The sequence below is a fragment of the Sphaerodactylus townsendi genome, linkage group LG11 (genome assembly GCF_021028975.2).
Source record: "Sphaerodactylus townsendi isolate TG3544 linkage group LG11, MPM_Stown_v2.3, whole genome shotgun sequence".
Classification (NCBI taxonomy): Eukaryota; Metazoa; Chordata; class Lepidosauria; order Squamata; family Sphaerodactylidae; genus Sphaerodactylus; species Sphaerodactylus townsendi.
In genome coordinates this window covers 74,832,830-74,845,558 of record NC_059435.1, presented here as the reverse complement: position 1 = coordinate 74,845,558, position 12,729 = coordinate 74,832,830, and the positions used below count along the sequence as shown (strand labels likewise).

At 55.1% G+C, this 12,729-nt stretch overlaps 1 protein-coding gene across 1 annotated transcript; it reads left to right on the top strand.

Annotated features, from left to right (window-relative positions):
- Positions 1-4,645: 4,645 nt before the first annotated feature.
- LOC125441140 (meiosis-specific coiled-coil domain-containing protein MEIOC-like) lies at positions 4,646-12,490 on the top strand. Its single transcript, XM_048511491.1, has 2 exons — positions 4,646-4,821; positions 7,094-12,490. The coding sequence occupies exons 1-2, from the start codon at positions 4,662-4,664 to the stop codon at positions 7,348-7,350; spliced, it is 417 nt and encodes a 138-aa protein (XP_048367448.1). The 5' UTR covers positions 4,646-4,661; the 3' UTR covers positions 7,351-12,490.
- Positions 12,491-12,729: the final 239 nt, after the last annotated feature.

Sequence of the window (12,729 nt, the reverse complement as noted above, 5' to 3'; positions counted from 1 at the left end):
GGGGGGGGGGGTGGGGGGGGGGGGGGGTGGGGGGGGGGGGGGGTGGGGGGGGGGGGGGGTGGGGGGGGGGGGGGGTGGGGGGGGGGGGGGGTGGGGGGGGGGGGGGGTGGGGGGGGGGGGGGGTGGGGGGGGGGGGGGGTGGGGGGGGGGGGGGGTGGGGGGGGGGGGGGGTGGGGGGGGGGGGGGGTGGGGGGGGGGGGGGGTGGGGGGGGGGGGGGGTGGGGGGGGGGGGGGGTGGGGGGGGGGGGGGGTGGGGGGGGGGGGGGGTGGGGGGGGGGGGGGGTGGGGGGGGGGGGGGGTGGGGGGGGGGGGGGGTGGGGGGGGGGGGGGGTGGGGGGGGGGGGGGGTGGGGGGGGGGGGGGGTGGGGGGGGGGGGGGGTGGGGGGGGGGGGGGGTGGGGGGGGGGGGGGGTGGGGGGGGGGGGGGGTGGGGGGGGGGGGGGGTGGGGGGGGGGGGGGGTGGGGGGGGGGGGGGGTGGGGGGGGGGGGGGGTGGGGGGGGGGGGGGGTGGGGGGGGGGGGGGGTGGGGGGGGGGGGGGGTGGGGGGGGGGGGGGGTGGGGGGGGGGGGGGGTGGGGGGGGGGGGGGGTGGGGGGGGGGGGGGGTGGGGGGGGGGGGGGGTGGGGGGGGGGGGGGGTGGGGGGGGGGGGGGGTGGGGGGGGGGGGGGGTGGGGGGGGGGGGGGGTGGGGGGGGGGGGGGGTGGGGGGGGGGGGGGGTGGGGGGGGGGGGGGGTGGGGGGGGGGGGGGGTGGGGGGGGGGGGGGGTGGGGGGGGGGGGGGGTGGGGGGGGGGGGGGGTGGGGGGGGGGGGGGGTGGGGGGGGGGGGGGGTGGGGGGGGGGGGGGGTGGGGGGGGGGGGGGGTGGGGGGGGGGGGGGGTGGGGGGGGGGGGGGGTGGGGGGGGGGGGGGGTGGGGGGGGGGGGGGGTGGGGGGGGGGGGGGGTGGGGGGGGGGGGGGGTGGGGGGGGGGGGGGGTGGGGGGGGGGGGGGGTGGGGGGGGGGGGGGGTGGGGGGGGGGGGGGGTGGGGGGGGGGGGGGGTGGGGGGGGGGGGGGGTGGGGGGGGGGGGGGGTGGGGGGGGGGGGGGGTGGGGGGGGGGGGGGGTGGGGGGGGGGGGGGGTGGGGGGGGGGGGGGGTGGGGGGGGGGGGGGGTGGGGGGGGGGGGGGGTGGGGGGGGGGGGGGGTGGGGGGGGGGGGGGGTGGGGGGGGGGGGGGGTGGGGGGGGGGGGGGGTGGGGGGGGGGGGGGGTGGGGGGGGGGGGGGGTGGGGGGGGGGGGGGGTGGGGGGGGGGGGGGGTGGGGGGGGGGGGGGGTGGGGGGGGGGGGGGGTGGGGGGGGGGGGGGGTGGGGGGGGGGGGGGGTGGGGGGGGGGGGGGGTGGGGGGGGGGGGGGGTGGGGGGGGGGGGGGGTGGGGGGGGGGGGGGGTGGGGGGGGGGGGGGGTGGGGGGGGGGGGGGGTGGGGGGGGGGGGGGGTGGGGGGGGGGGGGGGTGGGGGGGGGGGGGGGTGGGGGGGGGGGGGGGTGGGGGGGGGGGGGGGTGGGGGGGGGGGGGGGTGGGGGGGGGGGGGGGTGGGGGGGGGGGGGGGTGGGGGGGGGGGGGGGTGGGGGGGGGGGGGGGTGGGGGGGGGGGGGGGTGGGGGGGGGGGGGGGTGGGGGGGGGGGGGGGTGGGGGGGGGGGGGGGTGGGGGGGGGGGGGGGTGGGGGGGGGGGGGGGTGGGGGGGGGGGGGGGTGGGGGGGGGGGGGGGTGGGGGGGGGGGGGGGTGGGGGGGGGGGGGGGTGGGGGGGGGGGGGGGTGGGGGGGGGGGGGGGTGGGGGGGGGGGGGGGTGGGGGGGGGGGGGGGTGGGGGGGGGGGGGGGTGGGGGGGGGGGGGGGTGGGGGGGGGGGGGGGTGGGGGGGGGGGGGGGTGGGGGGGGGGGGGGGTGGGGGGGGGGGGGGGTGGGGGGGGGGGGGGGTGGGGGGGGGGGGGGGTGGGGGGGGGGGGGGGTGGGGGGGGGGGGGGGTGGGGGGGGGGGGGGGTGGGGGGGGGGGGGGGTGGGGGGGGGGGGGGGTGGGGGGGGGGGGGGGTGGGGGGGGGGGGGGGTGGGGGGGGGGGGGGGTGGGGGGGGGGGGGGGTGGGGGGGGGGGGGGGTGGGGGGGGGGGGGGGTGGGGGGGGGGGGGGGTGGGGGGGGGGGGGGGTGGGGGGGGGGGGGGGTGGGGGGGGGGGGGGGTGGGGGGGGGGGGGGGTGGGGGGGGGGGGGGGTGGGGGGGGGGGGGGGTGGGGGGGGGGGGGGGTGGGGGGGGGGGGGGGTGGGGGGGGGGGGGGGTGGGGGGGGGGGGGGGTGGGGGGGGGGGGGGGTGGGGGGGGGGGGGGGTGGGGGGGGGGGGGGGTGGGGGGGGGGGGGGGTGGGGGGGGGGGGGGGTGGGGGGGGGGGGGGGTGGGGGGGGGGGGGGGTGGGGGGGGGGGGGGGTGGGGGGGGGGGGGGGTGGGGGGGGGGGGGGGTGGGGGGGGGGCGGGCGGTTGGTGGGGGGGGGGGGGGAGAGAGTGGGGGGGGAGGGGGGAGCGGGGGGGGAGGGGGGGGGAGGGGGGGGGGGGGGGGGGGGGGGGGGGGGGGGGGGGGGGGGGGGGGGGGGGGGGGGGGTGGGGGGGAATTTTCAATGTATGCCCCCTGAATCTAGTATTGTGAGAAAGGGAGAAAAATTTCTCTCTGTCAACATTTCTACAGCTCCACGCATGCCGCTCAGTGGTGAGGGGGTGTTTCAGTGCCTTCTGGGTGTCCGAAATACGGTTGACTGTTGAAAAAGCTTATAACTTTGCTATAACTCAGTGGGAGGAAGGAGCCAAAATTGAAATGGGTAGGAGCGACCGCCATCCTGATTTATTTTGACCCGCACGCTGCTGTTAGTGTAGAGTTTTATTCTGGCATGTTCGAGGTCGGAGCTTGTCTCGGTTTTCCATAGGAAATGTAAGCAGAGTTCTTGGAGCAAAGTGATTTGCCACGGGCAGTCTTGATCTCTTCTACCCTTCTGAGCTACTGCAGCTAAGCAAGAGTGTCCCTGGCTGGTTCTTGGATTGGGAGGCCACCAAGGAAGTCCAGGGTTGCTATGCAGAGGCAGGGGATGGCAAACCACCTTCGTTTGTCTCCTGCCTTGATCTGGATGGTTCAGGCTAGCCCACTTTAATCCTGTCTCAGAAGCAAAGCAGGGTTAGCCCTAGTTGGTTCTTGGATAGGAGACCACCAAGGAAGTCCAGGGTTGCTATGCAGAGGCAGGCAATGGCAAACTGCCTCTGCTCATCTATTGACACCTGGACTGTATTTCCCCATGGACCTTAGTTGGCGTCTTTGTGCCCGTGGCACATCTTCTCTTTCTTTGTATGTGCAGACTTTCTTTGACTTCCTCATTGTACTTTCTTCCTCTTCCCTTTGTGTCCTGGAAGAAGGTGCATCTGTTCTTCACTGCTTGGCCCCCTTAGCAGTGTTTTCCAATCTTTTCGATGTCACGGTACCCTTGAACTCACTCTTCATATCTCACGGTACCCCTGCCATCCTCCCCCCACCTTCCCTTCCCAGTTCCCCTGCTTGCCACCCCCCACTTTTCCCTCCCAGGCCAAAGGGAAGCTGTGGGGGGGGGGGGAGTGACTGCTGACCTTGTGGCAGGCCCTGCCCCCTGGGCCAGCTCCATATCCTTGCTGGTGCCGGCGGGAGACACCACAAAAGTGAGGGGGCCGGTAGCATTGCTGCGGAACCCCTGGGACATGCTCACGGCACCCCAGGGTACCACGGAACCCTGGTTGGGAATCGCTGCTCCATAGCATAGTTTGATGTGTCCCATGCAAGGGAGGGGGGGGGACTTCTGTTCTCTTGGCAGCTGAATCACATATACCTTGTTTCCCCGAATATAAGACAGTGTCTTATATTAATTTTTGCTCCCAAAGATGCGCTATGTCTTATTTTCAGGGGATGCCTTATTTTTCTGTGTTCTGTTTGTCGGGCATGCTTCCAAACAAAAACTTTGCAATGTCTTACTTTCGGGGGATGCCTTATATTTCGCACTTCAGCAAAACCTCTACTATGTCTTATTTTCCGGGGATGTCTTATATTCGGGGAAACAGGGTAGCAGCTTTTCTTCCAGAACCTTTTCTGCTCGGTAAGGCTTGGATTTAGCGTCATGCGAACTTGGCCTGGGTGTTCAGTACTTGGCTGTAGTAATTGTTCTGCCACAGTCAGGAACTGTAGCTTATTGTACAAACGGCAACAGCTTATAATTATAATTACTTATTGGATTTATTCACTGCCCTTTCCTGGAGTTCAGGATGGTTTCCACCATCTAATAAACACAGTACATAAAACATTATAAATACTTCAAAATTACGCTTTCAAAAAGATTCCAGTTTGAAATATAACAGAACTGCAGGCCCACAGTTCAGTTGTGCCTTCTAATATAATGTCATTATCTGATTGGAGCGGCACCCCAGCAAGGGGATCGGGAAGCAGAACAAAAAAGGGGAAGGAAATGGGGGGGTGGGGGGGGAGAGGGTGAAGAAGGCCTAGTGACGTATCACCGTAGCTGCCTCAACCATCTGTTGCATAGCAAATGTGAAGTGGGAATCACACGAGTGAGTGGGCGTACGCACAAAAATTAAATCTTCTCTCCCTTTTTTTTTAGGTGCACACTTTAATAGGCAGAATGGGAAGGCTTTGCGGTGTTCCTGTCCACCCCAACATAGCCGTCACTTTAGCATATCATTTGGAAGCCATCCAGGCCACGCAAGCCAGGCGCAAGGACGAGATCGTCAATGCTGTCAACCCCCAGAGGCCAGGAGCGTCTCGCTGCAATAATGAAAAGGGTCAGTGCTTTCTGGTCTTTGCAGCACTTTGCGGGCGCTCTCTCTCTCCTCGTTGGATTGAGTTCGGCAAGCGAAGGTCTTCAAAGGGACCACACAAAATGGCTACACATGATGCATTAGGCCGCACACGTGTCAAACTCGCGGCCCTCCAGATGTTATGGACTACAGTTCCCATCATCCCCTGCCAGCATGATGCTGGCAGGGGATGAGGGGAACTGTAGTCCATAACATCTGGAGGGCTGCGAGTTTGACACCTATGCTAGGGTATCATAATGAGAGAGACAGTCCCCTTTTCCCCTGCATATGAGAGAATGCTTTTCCAGAATCACAGTTGTCCATAGTTTTTTTAACACGTTAACAACAGCTTTTAATGTCCCTAATTAATTAGGGGTATTTTTCAGGGTTTTTTTAGCAAGCCAACACAGTGTAATGGTTAACAGGTCGGACTAGTATCTGAGAGACGTGGGTTCAAATCTCCACTCGTGTCACGGAAGCTGGCTGGGTAACTTTTGGTCCAGTCACATTCTCTCAGCCTACCTCACATGGTTGTTGTGAGTATAAAATGGAGAAGAGGATGCTGTAATAAGCCGCTTGGATCCTCATTGGGGACAAGTGAATGAAATAAAACGAATTATTAAAAGAATTCACTGACGCTGTGGTTCTGTGCAGAGCGATTTCAGTTCAGCACATGGAAATCACGCATTATGCATTAAGGAGATCATGTAGATCCAGAAGCAAACACAGAAAAGAAGCATGCGCCATTGTAGCATTGTTTAGTAAAGCAAAAAAGAGATGCGTTGGTAGATTGGAGTCCGCTGCTCTTAACCACTACTCCAGAGGTGTCCAACTCTGGCGCTTTAGATGTTCATGGATGTTCAGCGGGGGCTGATGGGAGTTGTAGTCCATGAGCATCTGAAGCACCAGAGTTGGACATCCCTACACTACACACTGTTCACTCTCTGCAATAGTCCGCAGTTGGGAAAAGTTGCAAGACTCGGTTAGTCTGGGTCTGAACCAACAAGTTCGGCAAGATGTACTCAGGGGTCTGCAACCTGCGGCTCTCCAGACATTCATGGACTACAAATCCCATCAGCCCCTGCCAGCATGGCAATTGGCTCTCCAGATGTTCATGGACTACAAATCCCATCACCCCCTGCCAGCATGGCCAATTGGCTCTCCAGATGTTCATGGACTACAATTCCCATCACCCCCTGCCAGCATGGCCAATTGGCTCTCCAAATGTTCATGGACTACAATTCCCATCACCCCCTGCCAGCATGGCCAATTGGCTCTCCAGATTTTCATGGACTACAATTCCCATCACCCCCTGCCAGCATGGCCAATTGGCTCTCCAGATGTTCATGGACTACAATTCCCATCAGCCCCTGCCAGCATGGCCAATTGGCCGTGCTGGCAGGGGCTGATGGGATTTGTAGTCCATGAATGTCTGGAGAGGCGCAGGTTGCAGACCCCTGAACTAGATGGCCCTTGTGGTCTCTTCCAGCTCTATGATTCTAAGAAGGAAAGGTGCTTTGAAGCACCCAAGCACAGTAATGAAAAGAAGGCGGGAAAGAGGGGAGAAAGAAACCCATGTCTCAGGCAGCAGAGGCATGGCAGGATCAAACCAGACGTGGGCACCCATTTTGTGGGGAGCAGTATTTTGCACTTATGCTCGTCTTTGGCCCCTGTGCTTTTGTGGCACCCCTTGACAGGGAAGTGCTCCAACTGCTGACATTTTCCATTGGAAAAAACCCAACAATCTGGCAAAGAAGAAACATGGCAATTGAATTCCTGAGGTTGAAAGGGCCAAAGCCTCCACCCATCTCAGACTACCAGCCGGAGTGCTTCATTCCCCAGTTTGTGTGGGGGAGCAAGAGGGCCGGCCAGTCAGTGGTAAAGAGGAAGTCGATCATGCGAGCATTCAGTTGGTTATGCAGCAGAGACACAAGAAAGCTTACAGCTCCGCGCATGCCGTTTGAGCGTCCTGTGTTTTCTGTACGTAGGTTCTGTTTACGATTGTTCCCAAGTAGAATTTCGTGACTAGCAGGGAGATGCTCACGACAGACAATTAAGACAGCGACTTAGTGACTTCCACTTGTGGAGGGGTGCTGCCGAAAAGTTCTAAGATGACAATACTGTGCTCTTGCCTGTTGAAAAAGAACCTCCTGTATGCTTCTTGGGATACTCAAAAACCCACGAAACCTTCTGTTGTTATTGCAAAAAAGCATTCCCTGGTCAAGTTGTCAGTGACTATATCTCGCTTGTCTTGCAGATGTTCTTGCTCTAGCAGCTGCCATTAAAGATTTGGCTGTCTCCACACGAAAAATGCGCACAGCTTTGTGGTGTGCTCTTCAAATGACTCTCCCCAAAACTTCGCCCGGCGTTTCAGCGAAAGAGGAAGAAGTGGAAAGGGCGCTGCGAGAGCTTTGCCCCGTGAGCAGCCGCTTGCAAGGGAAGCCCGGCATGGAGCAGGAAGACAAGGAAAACAAACAGGAGAACCACGAGGAACCTCGACGTGTCATCCGATGAGCGGGTCAAAAAACAAACCTTGTAGTCACGTGGAAAATGTGCCAGGCGGTCGGTGCTACTCCACTGATACGTGGCGTGTGTTTCCGCTGTCGTGGCTCAAGTCTAGATATATGCATCTGTGTTAATAGCGTTGCAATATTCTTACTGTTGATGGTGTTACGTTGTCATGTTAAATAGAAAGAATCAACCGATAAGCAAAGACAAAGCTAGAGTAGATAATTTTCCCGACTTCCAGGCCAAAACTGGGACTTGTTCTTCTGTCTGGGAAACCAGCGGGGGGCTAAGTGAATTCTGGTATTTTACTAATCGAACATGTCTTTTGTCGTGTTGGTTTGTTTGTTGTTGGGTTTGTAAATTCAGATATTTGGAATGCCAAAGGGGATTGCTAAATACTGGTTTGAGTGTCTTGAATCAGCAACCGATAATGCCGTTTCTGTTACAGTATTGTCCAGAACTGAACTTCTTGACGATGAAGCCTTCAGCAGCGGACATTGAATGCGTTACTTTTGTGAAGCTGCGTTGCCAATCAGAACTTTATGCCCAGCAAACTTCGGTTTCCCAAATCGGTCAGCTTCTGGCTAAAATCAACAGGCTGGGTGGGCGAGAGGCGCGCAAATACACTGCAGTGAATGTTGCATTATGAAAAGCAGTAGCCAGAGAGATTAGGTTGTCCCTTAAGATTAGTAATGACGCCATAGTGACTTAAAACTAACTCGGTGTGCACTTAATGGGGAAAAAAAGATTATTAATTATTTGCGTATTTATTTTAATGGCTAATATATTTTAATTTAATGTTTAATGTACACTTTGATCACGTGGCAGACCTAACGTTCACTCAGGAAGTCTGTGTGTTTTTAATCTATGAAATATACCCGTGGTTGTTTATGGTGTTTGTAGAACAGTTACGTAAGACTAACTCTGTACTAAGTTACCAAAGTAGGCGGATATTTTTTTTTTTTTGCATAAGGAAATTCTATGCGTTGAATTGCTGTTTGGCTTCATGGGGTGGGTCAGACAATCAGAAATATGAACATGTCATGGTGAATGTACAAACGGAGAACCAGAGTTTCTCAGGCGTTCTCTTGATTTTGGTTGCTGTGTTAAGTGTTTTCCCCCTTCGCAACAAAGTTGGGGGCAGTTCCATGCAAACAAAAGTGGGCACATGCACACACATAGCCGCTCTTCTGCCGCAGCAGAGAGGAGGGGGTTGCATGTGTTGGAACTCCTGTACGTGCAAGGGATCTCTGGATTACGGAATTTGCTCTTTGGGTACTTAATCGCTTACAAGCATTAATAATAGTCTTACAAAACTAGAGGGTACCTCAGCAATAATCAAGTAATGTGTTCATTGGTATGTTAAATGAAAAACTGGAAAAAAGTTTTTAACCTGGGTGCCAAGGGAAGAAACACTAAAAAGCCTTCAAAGAGCTTTAAGCTGAAGCTAAATTGGATACTATTCCAGAAACATAACGAATTGGGTTCCCTGTGGCTTGTTCCCAACAGCATTTACCATTGAGCTGGTGAAGAAAGGGTTTAGATTAAAATTAGCGTGAACAGGACAAGAAATGTGGTCTGTGTAGCAGGAAACGCAGATACCTCGCCTTCTCCCTGATTCTGTGATTAGTTTAAAAAGAAATCTCTGAAAGGCAAAGGTTCCAAAGGTTCCATATTCTTACTGGGAAATATAGATTATTTACAGCCTGAGATTTAGTAGAGATCAATTCTTAAGGAATTCTGCCATGTGTGTTTCTTCTGCACTTCATGTAATATGGTCAGGTGTGCTTTTGTGAGTTAAAATTAGTTTACGGTATGAGGAATCGATTGAATTTAACTCTTGTAACTTTACTATGTTAGAAATGGTAATTTTACTTGTCTCCTTTCTTGTTTACAATACTATTGTACTTCTCCAGAACTGTGTGATAGTAGCAAACGCTTTAGGCGCACAGTTATGACTTTATGAGAAAACTGTTATAAATGTGGTGGTAATTGGTTGGTCTAGGTAACGTGCCTTGAAGAGTCTTAAAAGCTAAGTATATCTGTGTGCGCTTTATTTTTGTCGTAACTGAGCAATATATTTAAAGGGACAATAATAAGCTGCTTTTGATAGCTAATTGTTTATTATATGAATGTTTCATAACCAATTTTCCGCACTGGGCTCCCTAGCTTTAGAGTAGACGGGATGTCTCCCTATCGTTTGATTTCGATTGCCTGCTAAAGCGTCATTTCTCATCTAAATATATATTCCTGCTGCATCTTCTAGCTGTCGTCAGATGCCCGCCGAAGGATGAGAATTTTATGCATGTTTCGTGAGAGTTAATGATCAGCAAATGAGTTTTAAAAACCCAGCTGCTTTCTACTAGTATGTCTGGGTATGTGGGATGTTGTTTTATTTGCCTATAATTTTGACCATGGCCTTCTGGCTGGCTGACACATGACATTCCTGGCCATTAAGATTTGGCTGGGACGTGAAACCCCTGGCTTAGTGTTTAACAGATTCTCTAGATGCTGGATGCAGCTACTGGGCCATTGGTTATGGTGTTGTCTGACCCTGTGTGTTATTTGCTCCTCGAGCATTTTGCGGGGCTGAGTCTTTTGCAGTCTGAACAGATAAAGTTGCATGTCCTCGAAAAGCTCTGAAGTGTTTTTTTCCCTTTTTCATTCGAGGCCTCAAACTGCAGCTTGCCTTCTGTATAACCTGGGTGTTGCTTAAGGGTGGGATTTAATGACCTTGGAATGAGACCAGTCGGAGTTCTGGAAGCGGAAAACGAGGAGTGGGGTCTCCATGGTTCAAGCCAATGGTCAGTTTCCCTCCTTGGACAAAGAATGTATATCAGTCCAACTCTGGCGCTTCAGATGTTCATGGACTACAATTCCTATCAGCCCCTGCCTGCAGGGGCTGATGGGAATTGCAGTCCATGAACATCTGAAACGCCAGAGTTGGACACCCCTGTTGTATATTGTGTGCTGTGATGCAGCATCTGATGGGTAGATCTTGTGTTACCTGGAACTTGGCTGGTGTCCACTTGAGTTCCAGATATGTTAAATTACATAGAGCAGATGTGGTTAGTTAGCTTTTTTTAAAAAAAAATCACAAGTGCTTTGCTGGATTGGTGATATATTCTGTGTGTGTTTCTAAACTTGCAATAGTTTATTCTGTAGTTGTGCGTGGCAGCTACTGTGGTAAAGTGGAGTTCAGTAGCAGAGACGGAAGGCAGTTCCGTCGGAGCCTGATGACCATACAGTCCCGCGCTTGCTGAATTCTGCTTTGATTCCCAGGGATTTTGTTTATGTAGGAAGTGTTGGCTTGCAAAAGATTTGCTCCGAGGCGGTGTAGATTATCCTTAAGGTTGGGTTCTGTATGATATTTCTACATGTGATGAATAGTGTCTTCTGATTCTCCAAAAAGGCTAATAATTTATAACACTAGAGCTTATCGGGCGAGGGGCAGAATTGAGCAGTAGGCAGGTGCATAAGGACTTCCTTGTGTCTAGTATGATTTATCTTGGGGGGGGGGTTTTTCTCAAATTGGCACTGTGGGGCCTCACTAAGTTATGGCATGTTGTAGCCTTCATAAATATTTTCTAATACAAACAGGAGTGGGCAAAGCTGATACTTTGATTAGAAAACCCAGTTTGCTTTTTGAATTATTTTATTGATTTTCATGTGCCATGTGCTTCTTTGGTTATAAACTGTTTCTTCTTCTTGAATGGCTGGCACCAAGAAGTTCCAGAAGGAAACTTGCTGGGGGTTTGGTTGGGATAGCAGAATGCTGAGTAAAGCTACGATAAATCCTCAGCCATCAGGCTTAAAAGGTTTTTTTTGCGAGTTTAGTGTTTTGGCTTTGGTTTGTTTTTAACCTTTACTTGGTTGGACTGAAGCCCAGCTGTTTAAATGGTTGCCAGTGTGGTTTTGTGGGCTTTACTTACCAGCACGCTTGATTGTTTTTCATAGGCCTTTCTATAAAATTATGAAAACAGATAGTTGTGTTTGTGAATGCTTTTGCAGCAGGCTTGTATAGCATCTTGACACGTGGGTTTTACAGGCTGTGAGTCTTTCTGGTATATTTTAAAAGAAATAACGTGTGCGTGTTTATTAACTATTAGCAATACAGTTTTGTGATGCAAAAAGGTGTTCTAGGTGACTTATCCAACTTGCAGACAGGCAAAGAGTTCCAGAGGAGCATCAGTCAAATAAACGACTAACTTGGCTGCGTTGCCAGGTAAGCTTCAATAATGATTCTGCTTGCTGGCGAAAGGTGCAAGACTGCCAAGAAAGATGGCGGATCTGGGCCACGAATCCACTGGAAGCTGTCTGCATAGGAAGCATCGAGACGGAGCTTTTTGGCAGTTTCCAGCGCAAGTATGAGAAGACAAAGCTTGCTTTCTTATTTTTATTACCGATAAAGGGACAGCTAAACAGTCTATTTTAATATAACCTTTGTAGTACGAGTCCTGTGCATCATTAGCCAATTTGGTTGAATGGTAAACTTCTACATTGCTAGAGACAAAAAATGGAAACTCTTTCTTACCAGTCAGTTTTATGTAGTGTCTTGAGCAGAAATGTGTTTGTGTCGGGGGGGTCGCCTTGCTGCGTAAGAGACTTGATCCTTAGTCAATTTAGGTGCTTACTCCTTGTATCTGGAAACAACTGTGGATCCGAAAGCTGCAAAAATCTCACTTCTACCTCTCCTGGAACTTTCTAAATGATGATCAAGTTCACTCTGCAGTGGCCAACCAAGGCTGGTGTGTAAAGCTGGGGTTGGGGGGGGGGGGGGCGTACCTTCGTTAAGTGTATTGAGTGAACCACTATGCCTTGTAGAGCCAAGGCAGACCGTCATTGGCATGGAATCATTCGACATAACACTATGTGCACTTGCAGACTACGTTAGGAAAACCGTAGAACAGTCAACAGGTGCAAAACATTTGTTTGTGAATCTGTAGAAATCATGGTCAGTAAAACGTTCTGGCGCTTTTATATGGGTTTTCCCCCCCTTACCTAAATTGATAATGTGCCTGATTGTTACCACTAGTATTTCCGTTCTGTTAGACTGTTTCTCACAGTACTTTTTTCCCTTCTGGAATTGTCACTGAGAAATGCCTGTTACGTGTGCTGGCAAACAATAAAGTATTTAATATTTAAACTGTTGTGGTTGGACTCTTCTGCTGCCTGCTTGCTTGAAGTCATGCAAAGTGAGGCGAGGCATTTTTAGTCTGTTTAATCTAGCCTTATAGAAGAAGAAGAAGAGTTTGGATTTATATCCCCCCTTTCTCTCCTGCAGGAGACTCAAAGGGGCTGACAATCTCCTTGCCCTTCCCCCCTCACAACAAACACCCTGTGAGGTGGGTGGGGCTGAGAGAGCTCCGAGAAGCTGTGACTAGC

Coding starts and splice junctions, on each gene's coding strand:
- LOC125441140 (XM_048511491.1), top strand. CDS start 4,662: ATGGGAAGGCTTTGCGGTGTTCCTGTCCACCCCAACATAGCCGTCACT. Junction 4,822..7,093: donor TCGCTGCAATAATGAAAAGG/GTCAGTGCTTTC, acceptor CTTGTCTTGCAG/ATGTTCTTGCTCTAGCAGCT.